At 46.8% G+C, this 18,343-nt stretch overlaps 1 protein-coding gene and 1 pseudogene across 5 annotated transcripts in view; one reads left to right on the plus strand and one right to left on the minus strand.

Annotated features, from left to right (window-relative positions):
- SEMA6C (semaphorin 6C) overlaps positions 1-18,343 on the minus strand; it is a 152,987-nt gene that overhangs the window by 30,036 nt on the left and 104,608 nt on the right. For all 4 annotated transcript variants that reach the window (XM_080984550.1, XM_080984549.1, XM_080984552.1 and 1 more), the window contains exons 10-15: positions 16,211-16,428; positions 14,826-14,957; positions 10,958-11,113; positions 10,067-10,240; positions 6,176-6,313; positions 1,231-1,308 (exon numbers count right to left, since the gene is read on the minus strand). In XM_080984550.1, coding sequence (XP_080840676.1) covers positions 1,231-1,308; positions 6,176-6,313; positions 10,067-10,240; positions 10,958-11,113; positions 14,826-14,957; positions 16,211-16,428 — 896 coding nt within the window. The remainder of the gene's footprint in view (positions 1-1,230; positions 1,309-6,175; positions 6,314-10,066; positions 10,241-10,957; positions 11,114-14,825; positions 14,958-16,210; positions 16,429-18,343) is intronic.
- On the plus strand, positions 11,858-13,417 carry LOC308464774 (small nuclear ribonucleoprotein E pseudogene; annotated as a pseudogene). The gene is made up of 2 exons: positions 11,858-11,888; positions 12,784-13,417. The product of its transcript is annotated as a small nuclear ribonucleoprotein E pseudogene (transcript).

The following is an 18,343-nucleotide window of genomic DNA, read 5'->3' on the forward strand; positions in this document are numbered from 1 at the left end:
TATTGATATGGGAATGTATTAGACAAAATGTAAAGAAATATACAATAATAAGAGTACATTCATTTGTAAAAAAGGAATATACAACAGGATTGACAGGAAGTCCGTAGTGTTGGTACATATATGATTTTGGAATAGCTTTTTGTCTTTGTTTTTTCTTTTTCTTTCTTTCTTCAGGGATATAAATTTTGTATATAAACTTTGTATGCATGTTGGAAATTATATTATAATGAGCCTTGTAATGTAATATGACAATGTATGCAATATGTAACGTAAGAACGTTAATAAATAATTAAAATGGAAATAAAACAAAAAAAAAGGAAATATATGATTTTGGAGTACCTTTTTGTCTTGGTTTTTTCCTTTTTCCTTTCTTTAGGTATATAAATTTTGTATATAAACTTTGCATACACGTTGGAAATTATATTATAACGAGCCTTGTAATGTAATATGACAATGTATGCAATATGTAACGTAAGAACGTTAATAAATAAATAAAATGGAAACAAAAACGAAACAAAAGGAAAAGTGGTGTCAGAAAGAGTGAGGAAAGAAAGAAAGGAAGGAAGGAAGGAAGGAAGGAAGGAAGGAAGGAAAGGGGTATCAGGAAGAGTAAGAAAAGGGAGGTGTTAGAAAAGGAGGAGGAGAGAGAGGAAGAGGGGTGGCAGAAAAAGAGAGAGAAAGCGGGGCAATTCAGGGAAAACTTTTAGAGGGCCAAAGGTCCTTGCCATAGCTGTCAACCGTCCCTTATTTGGCGGGAAACTCCCTTATCCCAGCGCCATGTCCCGCTGCTGTCCCTTATGGATGATGTCCCTTAAATTTCCCGGGTTTCAAAGGAAGCAGCTCCTCTCCCTCCCTCCCTGCCGGCCAGGGAGGAGGGAGGCTCCAACTGTGTTGCTTGGCTGCGTTGCTCACCCAATAAGGAGTCTAAGAACGACTGGGGGGTGGAGCTTGCATGCCTTGTGCCGATCAAATCGGCCGCGTTGCCTGGGGACTCGCCTTTGCTCAGCGCTTCCCAGCGGAGAGGTGACGGTGCTTTTCCTTGCTGCATCCCCTTTGCCGGGTTGCTGTGCTGTGGGAACCGCCGCTTGAGGCTTCGTTTGGCTACTGGTTGACTAAAATCCCTTATTTTGGCTGCTGATCCCTTATTTTCAAATCTGTAAGTTGACAGCTATGGTCCTTGCCCACCTGCTTTGTAAGAACAGGGATTTCTTCCCCCCCAAACCACCTCACCTGATCTCGCTGCTGAACGCAACGCAGGCCCCCGGGCTCAGCCAAACGCAGTACGGATCGCGGGATCCCAGGCAGCTCCTGCAAACGGAGAAGGAAATAAACGTGTTCGCTCGGAAAGTGGGAAGGTCAAAGGCCTCTGCAGACCCTCCCCTTAAATGAGTTGGAGTTCTTGTTATTAAATATACCAAGAAAAAAAACACACCATGCAATTATTAATACTGATCATTTTCAGTTGTTATACCCGAGAAACATAGAAAATAATAGTGGCTGAATTTTTGAGTGCTGTCCATATAGAAAGACTGGGCCATTATAAAGAGATTTAGTGGTTCTTAATTGATTGGTGATGTGGTGGTGTTATATTGCATTATTTACGCAAATTGATTTTCTTTGGAGTTAAAGATCGGACTGGGACAAACCTTGTTATGCTGAATTCGTATTTTGCACAGTTTGTATACGGTGTTTGTTTGATAATGTGTGGTTTACTATGCCTAATAAAGGATTGACTTGACTTTACGTAGAAAATAACAGGATATATTTATCTGAAAGTCTTCAAACTTACACGACTCTTTAAAAATTAGGTAAGGAACCAAATGTTATATAACACTGTTTTATAATTTATGACTGATTTATAATTTATGATAATTTAGAATTTAAATGTATTTTCATGTAATATTTGATACTTCCAGCTGAGGAAGGTGAATACATTGAAAGAGGACCCTGTCCTGGTTTCTGATCCATAATTGACTTCTGCTCAATGATTGAAACTAAGAGACTTCCTCTAATCTGACTAAGGACTAACATGAATTTATCTCTACTTATAAACACTTATTTCTAATTCTGTAACGAATTACTGTGTTGTACATATCTTTATGAGTTTGAGCTTGTAATCTCTGTTAGAGTTTGTAATCTCTATTTTTTTTAATCATGATTTTTATTGAGTTTTCCATGTTTCATTTCATTTTATAATACATATCCCAAGCTTACATCACTACTCCAAATGAGCAACGACTTCCTTCCATCACTTTTTCTGACTTTCCTACTATTTTAACATATTTGTCACATTTCTATAATCACTTCTTTACCATATATAATCATTTAACAATCACCCTTTCATTTGTAAATTAGCTCCTTCTTCCCACATTACAAAACATTTCGCGTTAATGCTACAAACGTTTTTAGGTGTTTACAACTTTCTTTCAAATAATTTATAAATTTGCTCCAGTCCCTTTGAAATCGTTCGCCGGGTCGATTCCTAATTTTCTCCTTCAACTTCGCCAGTTCCACATAAAGAGTTTGTAATCTCTATTTGAGTTTGTAATCCCTGTCAGAACACATACTTCTGAATGGATTAGTTTTTGTGACTATTGACTATTGATTTGCAAGTAGGGACCACTCCCCCCACTATTCCCAGCTTGTTGGGAAGCCCAATGCCTTTGTTCCAAAGGACAAAACAACCCATATATATATATATATATATATATATATATATATATATATCACTCATATACAGCTTTTTTTTGGGGGGGTGCCACAAGAGACATCGCTGAGAGCCGGCGTGGTATAGTGGCTAGTGCCCGACTTGGAGATCCAGATTCAATTCCCTGTTTGGCCCTGAAGCTCACTGGTTGTGGCCCTGGGCTGCTCACCGCCTCTCTCAGCCTAGCCTACTTCGCTGGGTTGATGTACGGATTAAACGAGGAGCAAGGAGAACCACGTGCGACACCTTTAGTTCTTTCTTTTTAGTGCATTTTTGGTCTTTGTTGGAAGCCGCCCAGAGTGGCTGGGGAAACCCAGCCAGATGGGCGGGGTACAAATAAAAAAATATTATTATTATTATTATTATTGTTGTTGTTTTGGGGGACAGGAGGCGGGCAGGTGTGGAAGACTCCCTGGTCCTGAATGGGGTAACTGTGCCCCTGAAGGACCAGGTGCGCAGCCTGGGAGTCATTTTGGACTCACAGCTGCCCATGGAGGCGCAGGTCAATTCTGTGTCCAGGGCAGCTGTCTACCAGCTCCATCTGGTATGCAGGATGAGACCCTCCCTGCCAGCAGACTGTCTTGCCAGAGTGGCACATGCTCTGGTTATCTCCCGCTTGGACTACTGCAATGTGCTCTACGTGGGGCTACCTTTGAAGGTGACTTGGAAACTACAACTAATCCAGAATGCGGCAGCTAGACTGGTGACTGGGAGCGGCTGCTGAGACCATATAACACTGGTCCTGAGAGATCTGCATTGGCTCCCAATACGTTTCTGAGCACAATTCAAAGTGTTGGTGCTGACCTTTAAAGCCCTAAACGGCCTTGGTCCAGTATACCTGAAGGAGCGTCTCCACCCCCATCGTTCTGCCCAGACGCTGAGGTCTAGCGCCGAGGGCCTTCTGGCGGTGCCCAGGGAACCAGGCAGAGTGCCTTCTCGGTGGTGGCGCCCGCCTTGTGGAATGCCCTCCCACCAGTTGTCAAAGAGAAAAGTAACTACCAAACTTTTAGAAGACATCTGAAGGCAGCCCTGTTTAGGGAAGCTTTTAATGTTTGATGCATTACTGTATTTTAATATTTGGTTGGAAGCCGCCCAGAGTGGCTAGGGAAGCCCAGCCAGATGGGCGGGGTATAAATAATAAATAATAATAATAATAATAATAATTAGTGTGTGTGTGTGCAGGGGAAGTGGGGTATGAATGCAACAAACACACACACACATGCCAGCTTTCGTTTTGCTCTAGCCACTAGTCACCGCTTCCCTGCCCCGATTTCTGCAGAGCTGACGGGAAGGCGAGCCAGGATGCCACCCTCTGTTGGCGCAGAGGCTGCTTCTCTCCCTCCTTCTCCGCCCCTAGAGATCTTTGGGTCCCTGCCATGCTGGGATTTAGAAAGGGGGACGTGGCCTTTAGGAGAGCGAGATTGCAGCTGGCTCAGTTGACCATTAAAGGAAGTGGGCAGCTGCGGCCAGAATATCACGGCGAGCGGCATTTCCTGGAAGCGGCAAGGTCCGGCAGCCCACACCTGTTCAGGGCAGGAGGGGCTGGGTGGGATGGGTCACGCAAGGTGAATCAGGGGGCCGTAGGCAGCCCCTTGTAAGGACCTTACAAACACACACACACACAGAGCCTCTGTTGCCCTGTCGCAGCATGTCGAATGTTTCAGCTATCAAATTCCAAAAAGGAGGGGTGCTAAAAAAAATTGCAGCATCCTTGGGAATTCAAAAGACATTTTGGTTGAATTTATATCATATATATATATATTCGTTATTTTTGTTGTTGCTGCTGTGTGGAATACATATATATTAGTATTTTCCACACAGCAACAACAACAAAAATAACAAAAATTAACAATACACAAAACACAAAAACAAGCATTCTAAAAAACCCACACAAATCCAAATCTTACAAATTAATAATATAAACACTAAAAAGAAAAACAAACATTGACTTCCACCAATCCGTCCTTTACCTCTCATTGCGTCTTCCTGTTTTCCTGATCATCTCTATCCTAACATCTAGATATAAATCCCTCTTTCTTATCCTTTCACTTCACAAGGTTATTCCAGACTCAGCCAGATTTCTGTCCTCGAACCTTGGCTTTTAAGGTATTCATTTAGGCACTCCCATTCCTTTTTCGGTTTTTGTCTTATTATATCTGCCAATTTGGCTAATTCTAAATATTCTGAAAGCTTACATAATATAATTTAGTTTCGCTTGTTAAGATTGCACAGAAATCATTAAAGATGATTGCCAATGATAACCGCAGTCAACTCCCATGCAAAAAAAAAAAAAAAAAAAGCAAGAAAAAATAAGCCTGCGAACACTCCCTAAAACTTTAGAAAAAACCAAAACTACACCGGAGAGGGATGCTGGACTAATCGGCCTCCCTCCTTTGGCTGGTTCTTCCTAGGTTCTTAGGAAGCCTTGGAGAGTCTTGTAGCATACAGACAAACAGGCTGATTTGGTATAAGAGACCTCCCTAGGCTCCTGTTTCAAATGAGCCCATCACTTGGAATCATGAGGACCGGAAACTTGGCTTTATTTTTAGGAAGAACACCTGCTTTGTTGGGGGCGAGGAGAGGCCCCAGGTTCAATCTGCAGGTATGGGGCTGGGAGAAAGTGTCCTCTATTATATAATAATAATAATAATAATAATAATAATAATAATAATAATTTTTTACTTATATCCTGCCCTCCCCAGACGAAGCCGGGCTTAGAGTGGCTAACAACAGTAAAAATAACACAGCATTCTAAAATCAATTCATTCTAAAATCAATTCAGAATCAAATTGATGGCAACCATTGGGCTAGAGTTCTGTGAAGAATTGCCAAAGGAGGGGGTCAGACTGTGCCTTGGCCCAAGGCCTGGTGGAACAGCTCCATCTTGCAGGCCCTGCGGAAAGATGTCAAGTCCCGCAGGGCCCTAGTCTCTTGGGACAGAGCCTTCCACCAAGTTGGGGCCACGGCCAAAAAAGCCCTGACTCTGGTTGAGGCCAGCCTAACCTCCCTGTGGCCCAGGACCTCCAAGATGTTTTTGTTTGAAGACCATAAGGTCCTCCGTGGGACATACCAGGAGAGGCGGTCCCGTAGGTACGAGGGTCTTAGGCTGTATAGGGCTTTAAAGGTTAAAACCAGCACCTTAAACCTGATCCTGTACTCCACCGGGAGCCAGTGCAGTTGGTAAAGCACTGAATGAATGTGATCCCATGGCAGGGACCCCGTAAGGAGTCTCGCCGCGGCATTCTGCACCCGCTGGAGTTTCTGGGTCAGCTTCAAGGGCAGCCCCGCGTAGAGTGAGTTACAATAATCAAGTCTGGAGGTGACCGTTGTGTGGATCACTGTGGCCCGATCAGGGCGAGAGAGGTAAGGAGCCAACCGCTTAGCGAGTTGTGGCCAGTCAGTGTAGATGGGCAGAGTTAGGAAAGAGGGAAGAGGCAGAAAGCAGCAAAATTAGGTTATCCCACTAACCTGCGGCAGGCACTGTAGGCAGCACAGCGACTGAGAGGGACTCGCACCACGCACCCAGAGAAGGCCACGTAAACGGCGTGGTTGGCTTTGTCAATTTCGAGCCCCAGGACGCGCCGGTCTTCCCTCCTGACGCTACACCTGGGATGGGGGCGGAGAAGGGAAGAGAACACCAAAGAAACGCAAGATTATTGAAATCAAATCAAGCATTGCAGCGGGTTGGGCTGGATGACCCCTGGGGTCCCTTCCAACTGCACAGTTTGATACAATAATCTTTATTGTTATTGTCCCATACAGAAGAACGAAATTGAAAAAATCTACATCAGACATTCAAAAACCAACAAGCCTGCTATCCCAGCCTGGTTAGCCCCCTAAAAACTCTGATACCCCATAATTAAATACAATATACTCCCATAGAGGCTCCTTACACTGCGATTAAAACCAAAATCACATTTGGATAAAAACTGTTTCTCGGCTAGTCCTAGTCTTTATAACCCTGTACCTTCTTCCAGAAGGCAGAAGCTGAAAGAGGTCATTTCCGGGGTGCGCACTATCCTGCGCTATCTCTGCAGCTTTCTTATGGTACCTGGAAGCATAGATTTCATCCAAGATGGGACGAGTGCACCCAATTATTCTCTCCACAGTCTTTACAACCCTGGACGGCATTGTTTTTTCCCTGACCGTGCAGCTCCCATACCTGTGTTCTGTGATTCTCAGTCCATCTCTCTACCAGATGTCCGGTCAGAAAATTTCCCCTACGGGAAATTCCCAAGATATCTGGAGGGCCGAGTTTGGGGAGTTTGGGTTAGGCCTGCAACCTTTCTCAACCTGTGGGTCCCCAGATGTTGTTGAACTACAACTCTCATCACCCCTAGCTAGCAAGGCCAGAGCTCAGGGATAATAATAATAATATAATAAATTTTATTTATATCCCGCCCTCCCCAGCCAAAGCCAGGCTCAGGGCGGCTAACAACAAACAAATAATCAAACAATTAAATAATCCAACATTCTAAAACATTTCATTATAAAAATTAATTAAAATCAAATTAATGGCAACCGTTAAGCAAAGTTCTGTGCAGGTTGCCAGAGGAGGGAGTCAGGCTGGGCCCTGACCAAAGGCCTGGTGGAACAACTCTGTCTTGCAGGCCCTGCAGAAAGATGTCAAATCCCACAGGGCCCTAGTCTCTTGTGACAGAGCGTTCCACCAGATTGGAGCCGCAGCCGAGAAGGCCCTGGCTCTAGTTGAGGCCAGCCTAACCTCTCTGTGGCCTGGGACCTTCAGGATGTTTTTATTTGCAGACCGTAGGTTTCTCTGTGGGGCATACCAGGAGAGGCGGTCCCGTAGGTACGAGGGTCCTAGGCCGTATAGGGCTTTAAAGGTTAAAACCAGCACCTTAAACCTGATCCTGTACTCCACCGGGAGCCAGTGCAACTGGTATAGTACCGGATGAATGTGATCTCTCAGCGAAGACCCCATAAGGAGTCTCACCGCGGCATTCTGCACCTGCTGGAGTTTCTGGGTCAGTCTCAAGGGCAGCCCCACATAGAGCGAGTTACAATAATCCAGTCTGGAGGTGACCGTCGCGTGGATCACATTGGCTAGGTCAGGGTGAGAGAGGTAAGGAGCCAACTGCTTAGCTTGGCGGAGATGGAAAAATGCCGCCTTTGTTGTAGCTGCAATCTGCGCCTCCATGGAAAGGGAGGTATCGAAGATTACACCCAAACTCTTAATGGACGGTGCTGGCACTAATTGCACCCCCGCAAGAGATGGGAGTTGCCCCCCCAATCCCATATCGTCCCGTCCCAGCCAGAGGACCTCTGTCTTCAAAGGATTTAACTTCAACCGGCTTCCACGTAACCATCCAGCCACAGCTTCCAAACATCTGGTCAGTGTGTCTGGGGCCGAGTCAGGATGGCCATCCATCAACAGATAGAGTTGGGTGTCATCGGCATATGGATGGCAACCCAGCCCAAAACTCCGGACAAGCTGGGCGATGGGAGTTGTAGTCCAACAACATCTGGGGACCCACAGGCTGAGAACCGCTGGGTTAGGGTCTGTAGAGTTTGCCACGTAAGAGGAAATGGTCGTGTTTTATTAGGCATTTTAGCTGCGGTTGCAGAAAATTCAGGGAATGTGGGGGTCGGGTGAGTGGGGTCAGCGAATGGGTGGGCAGGGGGCACCCCAGGGAGATAAGGAAATGGCGACGGGAAGTTGCGCAGAAGGGGGGTAGGAAACGGCTCGCCTCTCAAAACTCCTTGAAGCGCAAAGAAATTAAAAATGCTAAGACAGAACCCTTTCCTCCCTCCAGACTCCGATAAGATAAGGATGTTATTGCCAATTAAACTAGCTGTTCTATTTTTGCCTCGGTGGCTCCTGCCGATAATATTTAGAAGGCTAAAAACAGCAGAATTAAGGAGAGTTTGCATAATACATGTGTGTGTGTGTGTGTGTCTGGAATCGTAGGGGGTAACACCCCCCCCAAAAAAACCCCCTCCATGCCCCTTTGCTGAGACGAGAAGCCAAAAGAGACCTTTTACGCCTCCTCAGATGCAGTAAATTTCCCCACGCTAGAACACCTGCAAATGTGGTTAGTAAGGCTAGGGAGAAGGTTTCAAATTCAAAACAAAAACAGGTTCCTGCTGCGAGAAGAAGGAGCCTAATTGAAAAGATAGTGTGGGTGGGGAAGGGCAGAGTTGATCTTGCAGGAGGCAGGGAGGTTCTGCCAGGCTTGGGCTTTTAAAAATATTTTTTAAGAGAAAGACTTGAAAGCCATGTGATGAAAGCTACCATTTGCTGGGACGTGCCCAGGTTATTATTTTCCCCTCCACTGATGTCTTGGTCAAACAGGTCCAGCTGGCTTCTGAGAAGCACGACAAAAACCTGCTGGACCTGATGTAGTAGGATAACAAAACTTGGAGGTGGACTGATGCTGTTCCCTTTCAGTCACTCTCACATTTCTCATTGTTTCCTAGTTTTTAAGTTCAGTTTGCCACAATTTTTCTCTCCCAAAAGTCCTCACAAAAAACACCAGTGGTTTAGTTAGTGTACGGTGCAACAGACAGGTGTTTTTTTTTGCAATTCAGTTCCGCCTCCCCCGTAATGTGTGGTTTTTCTTTGTTTTTTTTCACTAACCAATGCATTTTAATGCACACATTTTTTTCCAGAGTTGGCGAAACTCTATTGCAAAATTCGGAGAAGTGTGGATTTCAAAGGATAGCTGTGCCACAGTTCACATATTGCTGTGAATTAGGCAAACGCACATTAATATACCAAGCAAATAGAAAAGTGCATTCAGTTCCACATTACGTTTTGCATTGAAATGGGCATTCAATTCCACATTGTGTTTCGCATCGAAATTTGTATTCAATTCCACATTACGTTTTGCATTGAAATGGGCATCCACTTCCACATTATGTTTTGCATTGAAATTTGTATTCAATTCCACATGACGTTTTGCATTGAAATGGGCATCCACTTCCACATTATGTTTTGCATTGAAATGTGTATTCAATTCCACATTAAGTTTTGCATTGAAATGGGCATCCACTTCCACATTATGTTTCGCACTGAAATGTGCATTCAGTTCCACATTACGTTTCGCATTTCTCTATTTAAATGGGCATTAAAACCCATTAAGATCGGCACTTCACACTGAGATTTGCATTAGATTTTGCTTTAAGTTTTGCATTTTGCCTTCAAATGTGCATCAAATTTTGCATTAGAATGCAGACCAAACCAAATTCTGCCCCCATCCCAACTGTCAACGCTCTGGAAGGAAACAGTGGCTGAGCTCCAATCCTGCAAGCAGAAGGCCTCAGGTTCAGCCCCATATATCTCCAAATTAAAGGATCGAAATAAAAGAGCATGCATGGAAACAGAGCGGCAGAACTCACAGCGATGGGTTGTAGACAGAGATTTCCTCCAGCAGCAAAGTCTCGACCGTGGAATTCTCGGTGGTGGCAGAAAGGACCTTCAACACCGTGCCATCTTCTGAGCCCAGAAAGAGGACTGTGTAATTTCGAAAGGGGCCGGCCGTTGTGTCCACAGCCAGACGGGTCAGCTTGTACCTGGGAGGGGAATGGAAGGAGCCAGGAGAAAAGACCACACTTTGTAGATTTTGCAAGGCTTGTTTTAAAGAACTTGCAAAAGGGGACAAGGCTTTCAAAAGCTGGCGGTTCAGGTTGTATGATGCTTCGTTTAAAAGAAGGTTTTGCAGGAGAATTTACCCAGCCGCTAGCTAGCAGCTCAGGTTCTGCAAGGCTTATTTTAAAGGCGCTGGTTCACACGGGGAGACTTCTCCCTAGCTAGCAGCTCAGGTTCTGCAAGGCTTGTTTAAAGGCGCTGGTTCACAAGGGGAGATTTCTCCCTAGCTAGCAGCTCAGGTTCTGCAAGGCTTATTTTAAAGGAGCTGGTTCACAAGGGGAGATTTCTCCCTCACTAGCAGCTCAGGTTCTGCAAGGCTTATTCTAAAGACGCTGGTTCACAAGAGGAGATTTCTCCCTCGCTAGCAGCTCAGGTTCTGCAAGGCTTGTTTTCAGGTGAACTTCTTCCCTTCAGCTAGCAGCTCAGGTTCTGCGTGGGTTCTCTTCCAAGAAAAGGAAAGCTCAGGTCTTGCAAAGCTTCCCCCAAAATGGCTACTATCGAGGGGAAAGCCAACCTCAGTGGAAACAGAGCTAACTCAAGAGAAAGGAATTCAAAAGTATACCAGGAGCAGAGGGGGAAATTCAGCAGAACGGCACATGAGCTCCCAAACCTGGCTGTATCCATGACTGGCAAACATTTACCTGCTGGTGGTCTTCGTAAACCAGGGCTGCTCCGTGACCGAGGGCACAGCTTCATCAAGGAGAGGGAACGACTTGATGAATCCAAGCATCTCGTCCGGGAAGCTATTGGAGGTTTTGAAGCTTGATGCTTTTCCGATACCAGCACAGCAGCCCGGTCTGGAAGGGAAGTGGGAGATCAGGAGTCAGGACGGGGTGGGCGTGGTAGGAAGAAACATACAAATTGAAGAACCACACACATACCCAACCTCCAAGCCCCACTCCTGCTTCTGCACACAGATTTCTACACACCCTGCCTACATGTTTGGATAATGAGGACTAGAATCTTGCTATTTTTTAAAATTGTGATGTGTGTGCAGGCCTCTGTGCATGTTTATGTGTGTGAGTCAACGAATATTTGAAATTTTGAGAGACAAGGCTGATGGTGCATTTTCAGTTCTGGGCATGGCTGATTTCTTTACACTCTCTGCCTTCCAAACATTTATTTACAGTGGTACCTCGGGTTACATACGTTTCAGGTTACAGACGCTTCAGGTTACAGACTCCGCTAACCCAGAAATAGCACCTCGGGTTAAGAACTTTGCTTCAGGATGAGAACAGAAATCAGGCTCCGGTGGTGCGGTAGCAGCAGGAGGCCCCATTAGCTAAAGTGTTGCTTCAGGTTAAGAACAGTTTCAGGTTAAGAACGAAGCTCCGGAACGAATTAAGTTCTTAACCCGAGGTACCACTGTACTTGAACCATGCAGCTTAAAAAAACTAACAAAAAACCCTGATCTTTGGGGGAACATATACAGTCATACCTCGGGTTGCGAGTTTTCAGGTTATGGATGCGCCAAACCCGGAAGTACCGGAATGGGTTTCGGCGCTCGCGCATGCACAGAAACCCTAAATCGTGCTTTGCGCATGGGCAGAAGCGCCAAATTGCGTCACGTGCGTGAGCAGATGCGGCACTGCGGGTTGCGAACGTGCCTCTCGCACGGATCACGCTCGCAACCCGAGGTTCCACTGTATATATTATCCTAGTAATAAAGTTCTGTAAACCAGAAAGTGAACAGCGCTGCTTACAATTATTTAAAAGAGTGGGAGAGGAGGTTAGCAACGGCTGAGGATGCAGTTTCAAAAACAGCTGCCATCTGCTCCTCAAATTCAATAAAAAAGAAAAGAAAAAAAGGCCACGTGTACCAGAGAGAAATCTCTCTCTGCATTGCATGACAATCTGCACTACTTCCCCCCCACCCTAAAATTAAAGTTTGCTGCCCAGGTGACCGAAACTCTGCATGCTCTGCCCAAATGATGTGAAGAATTGCTACTGCTTCTTCTGCGACTCTGAACAGCTAAGGACATCAGGAGAGCTTGGTGGATCAGGCCCCTTCGAGTCCAGCATCCTGTTATCACAGGCAGGTGCCTTTTTGGAAGGAAACCTGCAAGCAGGATTCGAATAAAAGACCGCTCTCGCCTCCTGTGGTTTCCAGCCACTGGTATTCAGAAGCAATTGCTGCTTCAACTGTAGAGTCAGACCGTAGCCACGGAGGCTAGTAGCTGTACAGGTAGCCCTCTCCTCCTCCCTGAATTTGCCCAGTCCTCTTTTAAAGCCGTCCAATTTGGCTGCCATCACTGCCTGCCTCCTGTAGCAGTGCGTTCCACAGTTTAACGGCAAAGATTTCTACAAGGGCGCCAGCTAATTTTGACTCCCAGCCTCTAGAAAACCTTATTTGCACCCTGCTCTACGCTTCTCAAATTTCGGCAGGCTTTCAAGCCTCTTTTTCCCCGAACAACATGGGCAGGAGCTAGATCTTAGGGACTAGAAACCTGATATGTTATTTTTAAAGATGAAAGCAGGGCAGTTGGCTGCCCTGTCCCGCCTAAGTCGGCTCGTCCTCTCGGGGTTGTTCCCAGCCCAGCTGCCGGCCAAGGCCAGAAGGTGCAGAAAGTGATGGTGAAGCCCATCACCCTCATCTTCAGACACCTACAGAATAGGTCCAGAATTTAGGTGTGGCTGTATGAACAGGTGAACATGAGGACAGAAGGCTGTATTATTGGATTTGATGAATATCTGAACTTGGTTCTGGATGAAGCTGAGGAGATTCACTCCAAGACAAAATCAAGGAAACAGCTGGGTTGAATCATGTTAAAAGGAGACAATATTACTCTTCTACAGAGTGTTTCTGACTAGAAATAGCTATTGAGTCTGTTTTGCTTATTATTTTAATCCTTAAACCTACAGAAGAAAATATAGTTTAATGGTATCACTCCCAATTCTACCATTGGTGTCTGAAGAGTGAAGAATGAAGCCAGTTACTTAATTTGTGCTTGCATAATTTTCAATAACTTTTCTACGTTGGTGTTGAATTGTAAGGTAAAGGTAAAGTGACCCCTGACCATTAGGTCCAGTCGTGGCCGACTCTGGGGTTGCAGCGCTCATCTCGCTTTATTGGCTGAGGGAGCCGGCGTACAGCTTCTGGGTCATGTGGCCAGCATGACTAAGTGGCTTCTGGCGAAGCAGAGCAGGGCACGGAAACGCCGTTTACCTTCCCGCCGGAGCGGTACCTATTTATCTACTTGCACTTTGACGTGCTTTCGAACTGCTAGGTTGGCAGGAGCAGGGACCGAGCAACGGGAGCTCAAACTGTAGCGGGGATTCGAACCGCCAACCTTCCGATTGGCAAGTCCTAGGCTCTGTGGTTTAACCCACAGCGCCACCCAGTTCTTTATAAATAAATCTTTTTGTTGGTACAAAAAATAATAATAATAAAGATGAAAGCAGGGTTTCTCAGAAAGGAGGAGAGGCAGAAAGGGAGAGAGGAGTGAAAGGGGGAGAGACCACCCTCCTTTGGCTCTCACCAGGGCCGTCTTACCCATAGGCGCTAGGGGTGCGGGGCACCCGGGCGCTGGGATCTCATGGACACCAGGCCGAGAGTCTGGGGCCCAAGAGTTGAGTCCGGGGAAGAGCCCAGCCGTTGGTCAGAGCGCCGCGACGGGCTCTTCTGCTGCGGACGGCTCTGCGCCGCGAGTTCGGGGGCGACCGAGCCAGCAAAATGCTGAGGCGGCCGGCTGGTATTGCCCTCCTGTCCGCCTGGGACTGGGCAACGGGGGGGGGGGGCGCCAGGCCGATCTTTGCACCCCGAGCAACACGGTCCAGGTCCCGTCCCGAATCCAAGGGTTCTGCGAGGAGTCAGTCCAACAGGGCCAAGGCAGGAAACCAGGCAAGGTCAGGTACAGGATCACAGGCAGGTTCTGGCAAACAGCAACGTTGCTCCCACAACCTGGGGCGAGGTCCGACAGCCTTTTATCTCTGTCGGGGTAACGGCGGGTCCTGATCCCCCGGCGATTCACCTCCCTGTCTCGCCTGAAGGTGAGCACTCCTCCTGCGAGTACTCAGGTCCCTCCTTCTCTCAGACCTCAGTCTCTGCAGCTCGGGAGATGCCGGTGGGTGACTAGACCCAGAGGCCACCTCAGCCTCTCCTGACCCAACCGGTAGTGGAGCAGCTGTAAGCGATGGCCCAGCTGGAGGCAACGAGGTCATCCCCGCATCTGGAGCCAGGGCAGGCTCAGGCCACTGACTCGGCCCAGCTGGTGCTTGTTGCAGGGGAACCTGTGCAGAATGGGGCTCTTCAGAATCAGGCCCCAGACTAGGTTCAGCTGCCGCCTGAGGCAAAGGATCCTGTGCGAACTGAGACTCCTCTGGCTCTGAGTCCGAGTCCCAAGACATCACACCAGCGCTGCATATGCTTAAACTCTGCTCACATCTGGCATGAGGCCTGACAGAGATTACCCCCTGTGGGAAAATGCTACCATTGACAAGGAAAAAGAGCTTCTCTGCCCCCAATCTGTCAGTTCCAGGGGTGGGTGGGCGGGCAGGGGACGTTCCTACCGGGGCTGTGGTACTTTCTCCTCTGGGATGGGGGTCCAAGCCGCATCCACGTTCCTCTGCTCCTTGAACTTGCCGTTGAAGACCCTCTCTACTTCATCCATGTAGAAGGCGCAGACAGCCGAGCCCGTGATGCTAGATGCAGAGGAGAGCAAGAACAGGGCAATCAGTGAGGACTAGCAACTTGCGACGTCTCCCCCCCCCCCATATTTTATTACATTTCAGAAATTTCACATATATAATGATTTGTTTTGTTTTGTTGACTTCCCACCCCATTTTCCATGGTTTTTTTTTTTTTTAAATTTCTCCCCCTTGCTTCACCCTGTATTCTCCCTATCATAACCACAATACAATAACAATAACATTTTAGGGAAGTTTTTAATGTTTGATGTTTTATCGTGTTTTTAATATTCAGTTGGAAGCTGCCCAGAGTGACTGGGGAAACCCAGCCAGATGGGTGGGGTATAAATATTATTATTATTATTAAATTATTATTATCTCTCCTTCTGTAGCTCAGAGTTTGAATCCTGCTTGTGAATTCATCATGCTATAATGTTTCTTTAAATATTAAAAAAAGGAAAAAGCTTCCATTCTTCCACAAAGAATCTTCATTGGGTTCTCTTATTTTGGCTGTTAACTTTGCCAATTCTGCATAGCTCATCGCTCTAATGATCCATTCTTCTTTGGTGGAAATTTCTCCTTCCTTCCATTTTTGTGCATAAAGGATCCTAGCTGCTGTTGTTGCATGCATAAACCATGCGCCGTCTTTAGGAGGGAGAGCAGCCACGCAGACAGTCACAAATTCAATTTCCAGGAATGACCTGGGAACATCCCCTAGACAGCTGCTGCCAGTCAGTGTGGACAATATTGTGCTAGATGAACCAACGGTCCGTCTCCCTCTAAGGCAGCTCCCTGTATCTCTCCGAAGCAAAGCAGCCTCATCTTGTCGCATGTTACAGCCGCTAGGATGCAAAACTGCAGCTCAGGTCTTGCAAGGCCTTGCCAGAAAGACGAGAGTCATACAAGCTAGCGGCTCGGCAAAACTTACTGACCACCTGTCCCATTCGTATCCTTCCTTTCCACCAAATGGTGGCTAATAGCAAGGAAGCCTTGTAAAAACAACTATCAGCTCAGGTTATGCAAAGCTTATTTTAAGGCTGCCGGAAAAGAGGCAAGACTCATGCAAGCTGACAGCTCAGGTTCTGCAAGGCCCATTTCCACCACCTGAGCTCTGCGCAAGACCCTTTAATTCCTTCTTGCCAAAAGAGAGAAGATCCCTTCGAATTAAGCGCTCAGGTTGGGCAAAGCTCATTTTAAGGACCCAGGCAAACTAGCAGCTCAGGTTCTGCAAAGTTTGGGGGAAGGCAAGGCTTTGCAGCAGCGGTTACCTGTTGGACTGGGTGGCAAAGACCCCGAAGATGGCCGGCCGGCCATTCACCTGCGTCACGTCCGTCACAGCCTGAAGGACGTCGAAGTAGAAAAAGGAATCTCCAGGGACAGAGCAGTTGAGGCGAGCTTTGAGGAAGGAGGTCCAGTATTTTTCCAGCACTCGGGGAGAGCCCCCCATGTCGTTCTTGCACACCCGCCCCACCCGGGAGAAGATAACCTGGAATCGGAGACGGAGGGGAGAGAGATCAGGGCAGGTTGTTTTCCCAGAGGGATAAAATGCATCTCTGCTGGAATAGCTAAAGCATGAACCTTTGGATATTTAATAATGTTATCAAGTAGCTATTGCTGCTCATTAGGCTTCATTTGTTCCGTGTGCTATCATATCACAATCAAACAGCGTCATCATAAATTTGCTTTGTTTTTATACTGTCATGATCCACCTTGTAATAAAGAACGCCCTCCCCCCAAATTTAATAGTCTATACATTTAATAAGGGGACACGGGTGGTGCTGTGGGTTAAACCACAGAGCCTAGGACTTGCCAATCAGAAGGTTGGTGGTTCGAATCCCCGCGACGGGGTGAGCTCCCGTTGCTCGGTCCCTGCTCCTGCCAACCTAGCAGTTCGAAAGCACGTCAAAGTGCAAGTAGATAAATAGGTACCGCTCCGGCAGGAAGGTAAACGGCGTTTCCATGCGCTGCTCTGGTTCACCAGAAGCGGCTTAGTCATGCTGGCCACATGACCCGGAAGCTGAAGGCCGGCTCCCTCGGCCAATAAAGTGAGATGAGCGCCGCAACCCCAGAGTCGGTCATGACTGGACCTAATGGTCAGGGGTCCCTTTACCTTTTACATTTAATAAGCTACTGTATAAGACACTTTTTTCTTCCTAAAAAGTAAGGGGAAATGTCTGTGCATCTTATGGAGCAAATGCGTGGTCCCTGGAGCTGAATTGTCCAGGGGCAAAAAGCAGATCATGCTTTTTTTTTTTTTTTTTGAAAGAGGGAAGGGGTGTTGAAACAAAGCCGCTGATCGTTTGCTAATCGGGGAGAGAGATAAGGGGCGCTAGAGATAAAGGAGGCTGCCTGGGAGGGGGGAGGTAAAGACAGCAAACTTGCAAGGAGAGGAGACAGGAAGATGAAAGCAATAAGGAGAGAAATTAGAAGAAAAGGAGGAGCAAAAAACTGCTCCAGCTAAGGAAAAGACACTAAGGCAAACAAGAGGGAAGGGGGTGTTGAAAGGAAGCAGCTGATCGATGGGATCGGGAGAGAGATAAGGGCTGCCTGGGAGGGGGGAGGTAAAAGCCCATGGATCCTCAGGATTTTTACATTGGGCCACCCCAAATTCACCATCAGATCACACAGCATGTCCATGGCTACAGCTTGCACCAAAAAAATCATGCATCCACTGTTTCCTGGGGCTGCAATGGTGCAAAAATGTGGTTACAAAGCTCGGATCCACATGGATCCTTAGGATTTTTGCATTGGGTCACCCCAAATTCACCATCAGATCACATGTCCGTGGCCACAGCCTGAACCACAAAAATCACACATCCACTGTTTTGTTGAGAATATTTTTTTTCTTGTTTTCCTCCTCTAAAAACTAGGTGTGTCTTATGGTCAGGTGCATCTTATGGAGCGAAAAATACGGTAACACACCAAAGCTCCCAGTTACAGGAACAGACTATTTCTCCCAACCAAATCTCCTAAAAATGCAGTAAGGTTCCAGTCCTCATGGTCAGAATAAGAGAGGAAGCCACCTTGTTTCGCATAATTATAGAGCTGGAATGGACCCCAAGGGGGAATTTTTTATATATTTAATTTTTTTTAATTGCTGCTTTTATTTCCCACCCTTTTCCCTCCAAGAATTCAAGGCGATAGTTTTCTGTCTCCCGGTTTTATCCCCAAAACATCCCTGCTAGGTCGCGCTGCTCCAAAGTCACCCAGGGAATGTCATGTCTGAATGCGGATATGAACCTGGGTCTATCTCCCAGATCTGACACTCTAATCACCACAATAGTCTTACGGCAAAGCTACGCAATTCCCCCAGAGAGAAGAAGCCACGGCGGTTAAAAGCTAGTCGAGGGCGGGGCCCGCGCATGTGGCCCTGTTGAACACGCACACTCGAAACCCCAGAA

The sequence above is a fragment of the Podarcis pityusensis genome (assembly GCF_964106645.2).
Source record: "Podarcis pityusensis genome assembly, chromosome: 16".
Classification (NCBI taxonomy): Eukaryota; Metazoa; Chordata; class Lepidosauria; order Squamata; family Lacertidae; genus Podarcis; species Podarcis pityusensis.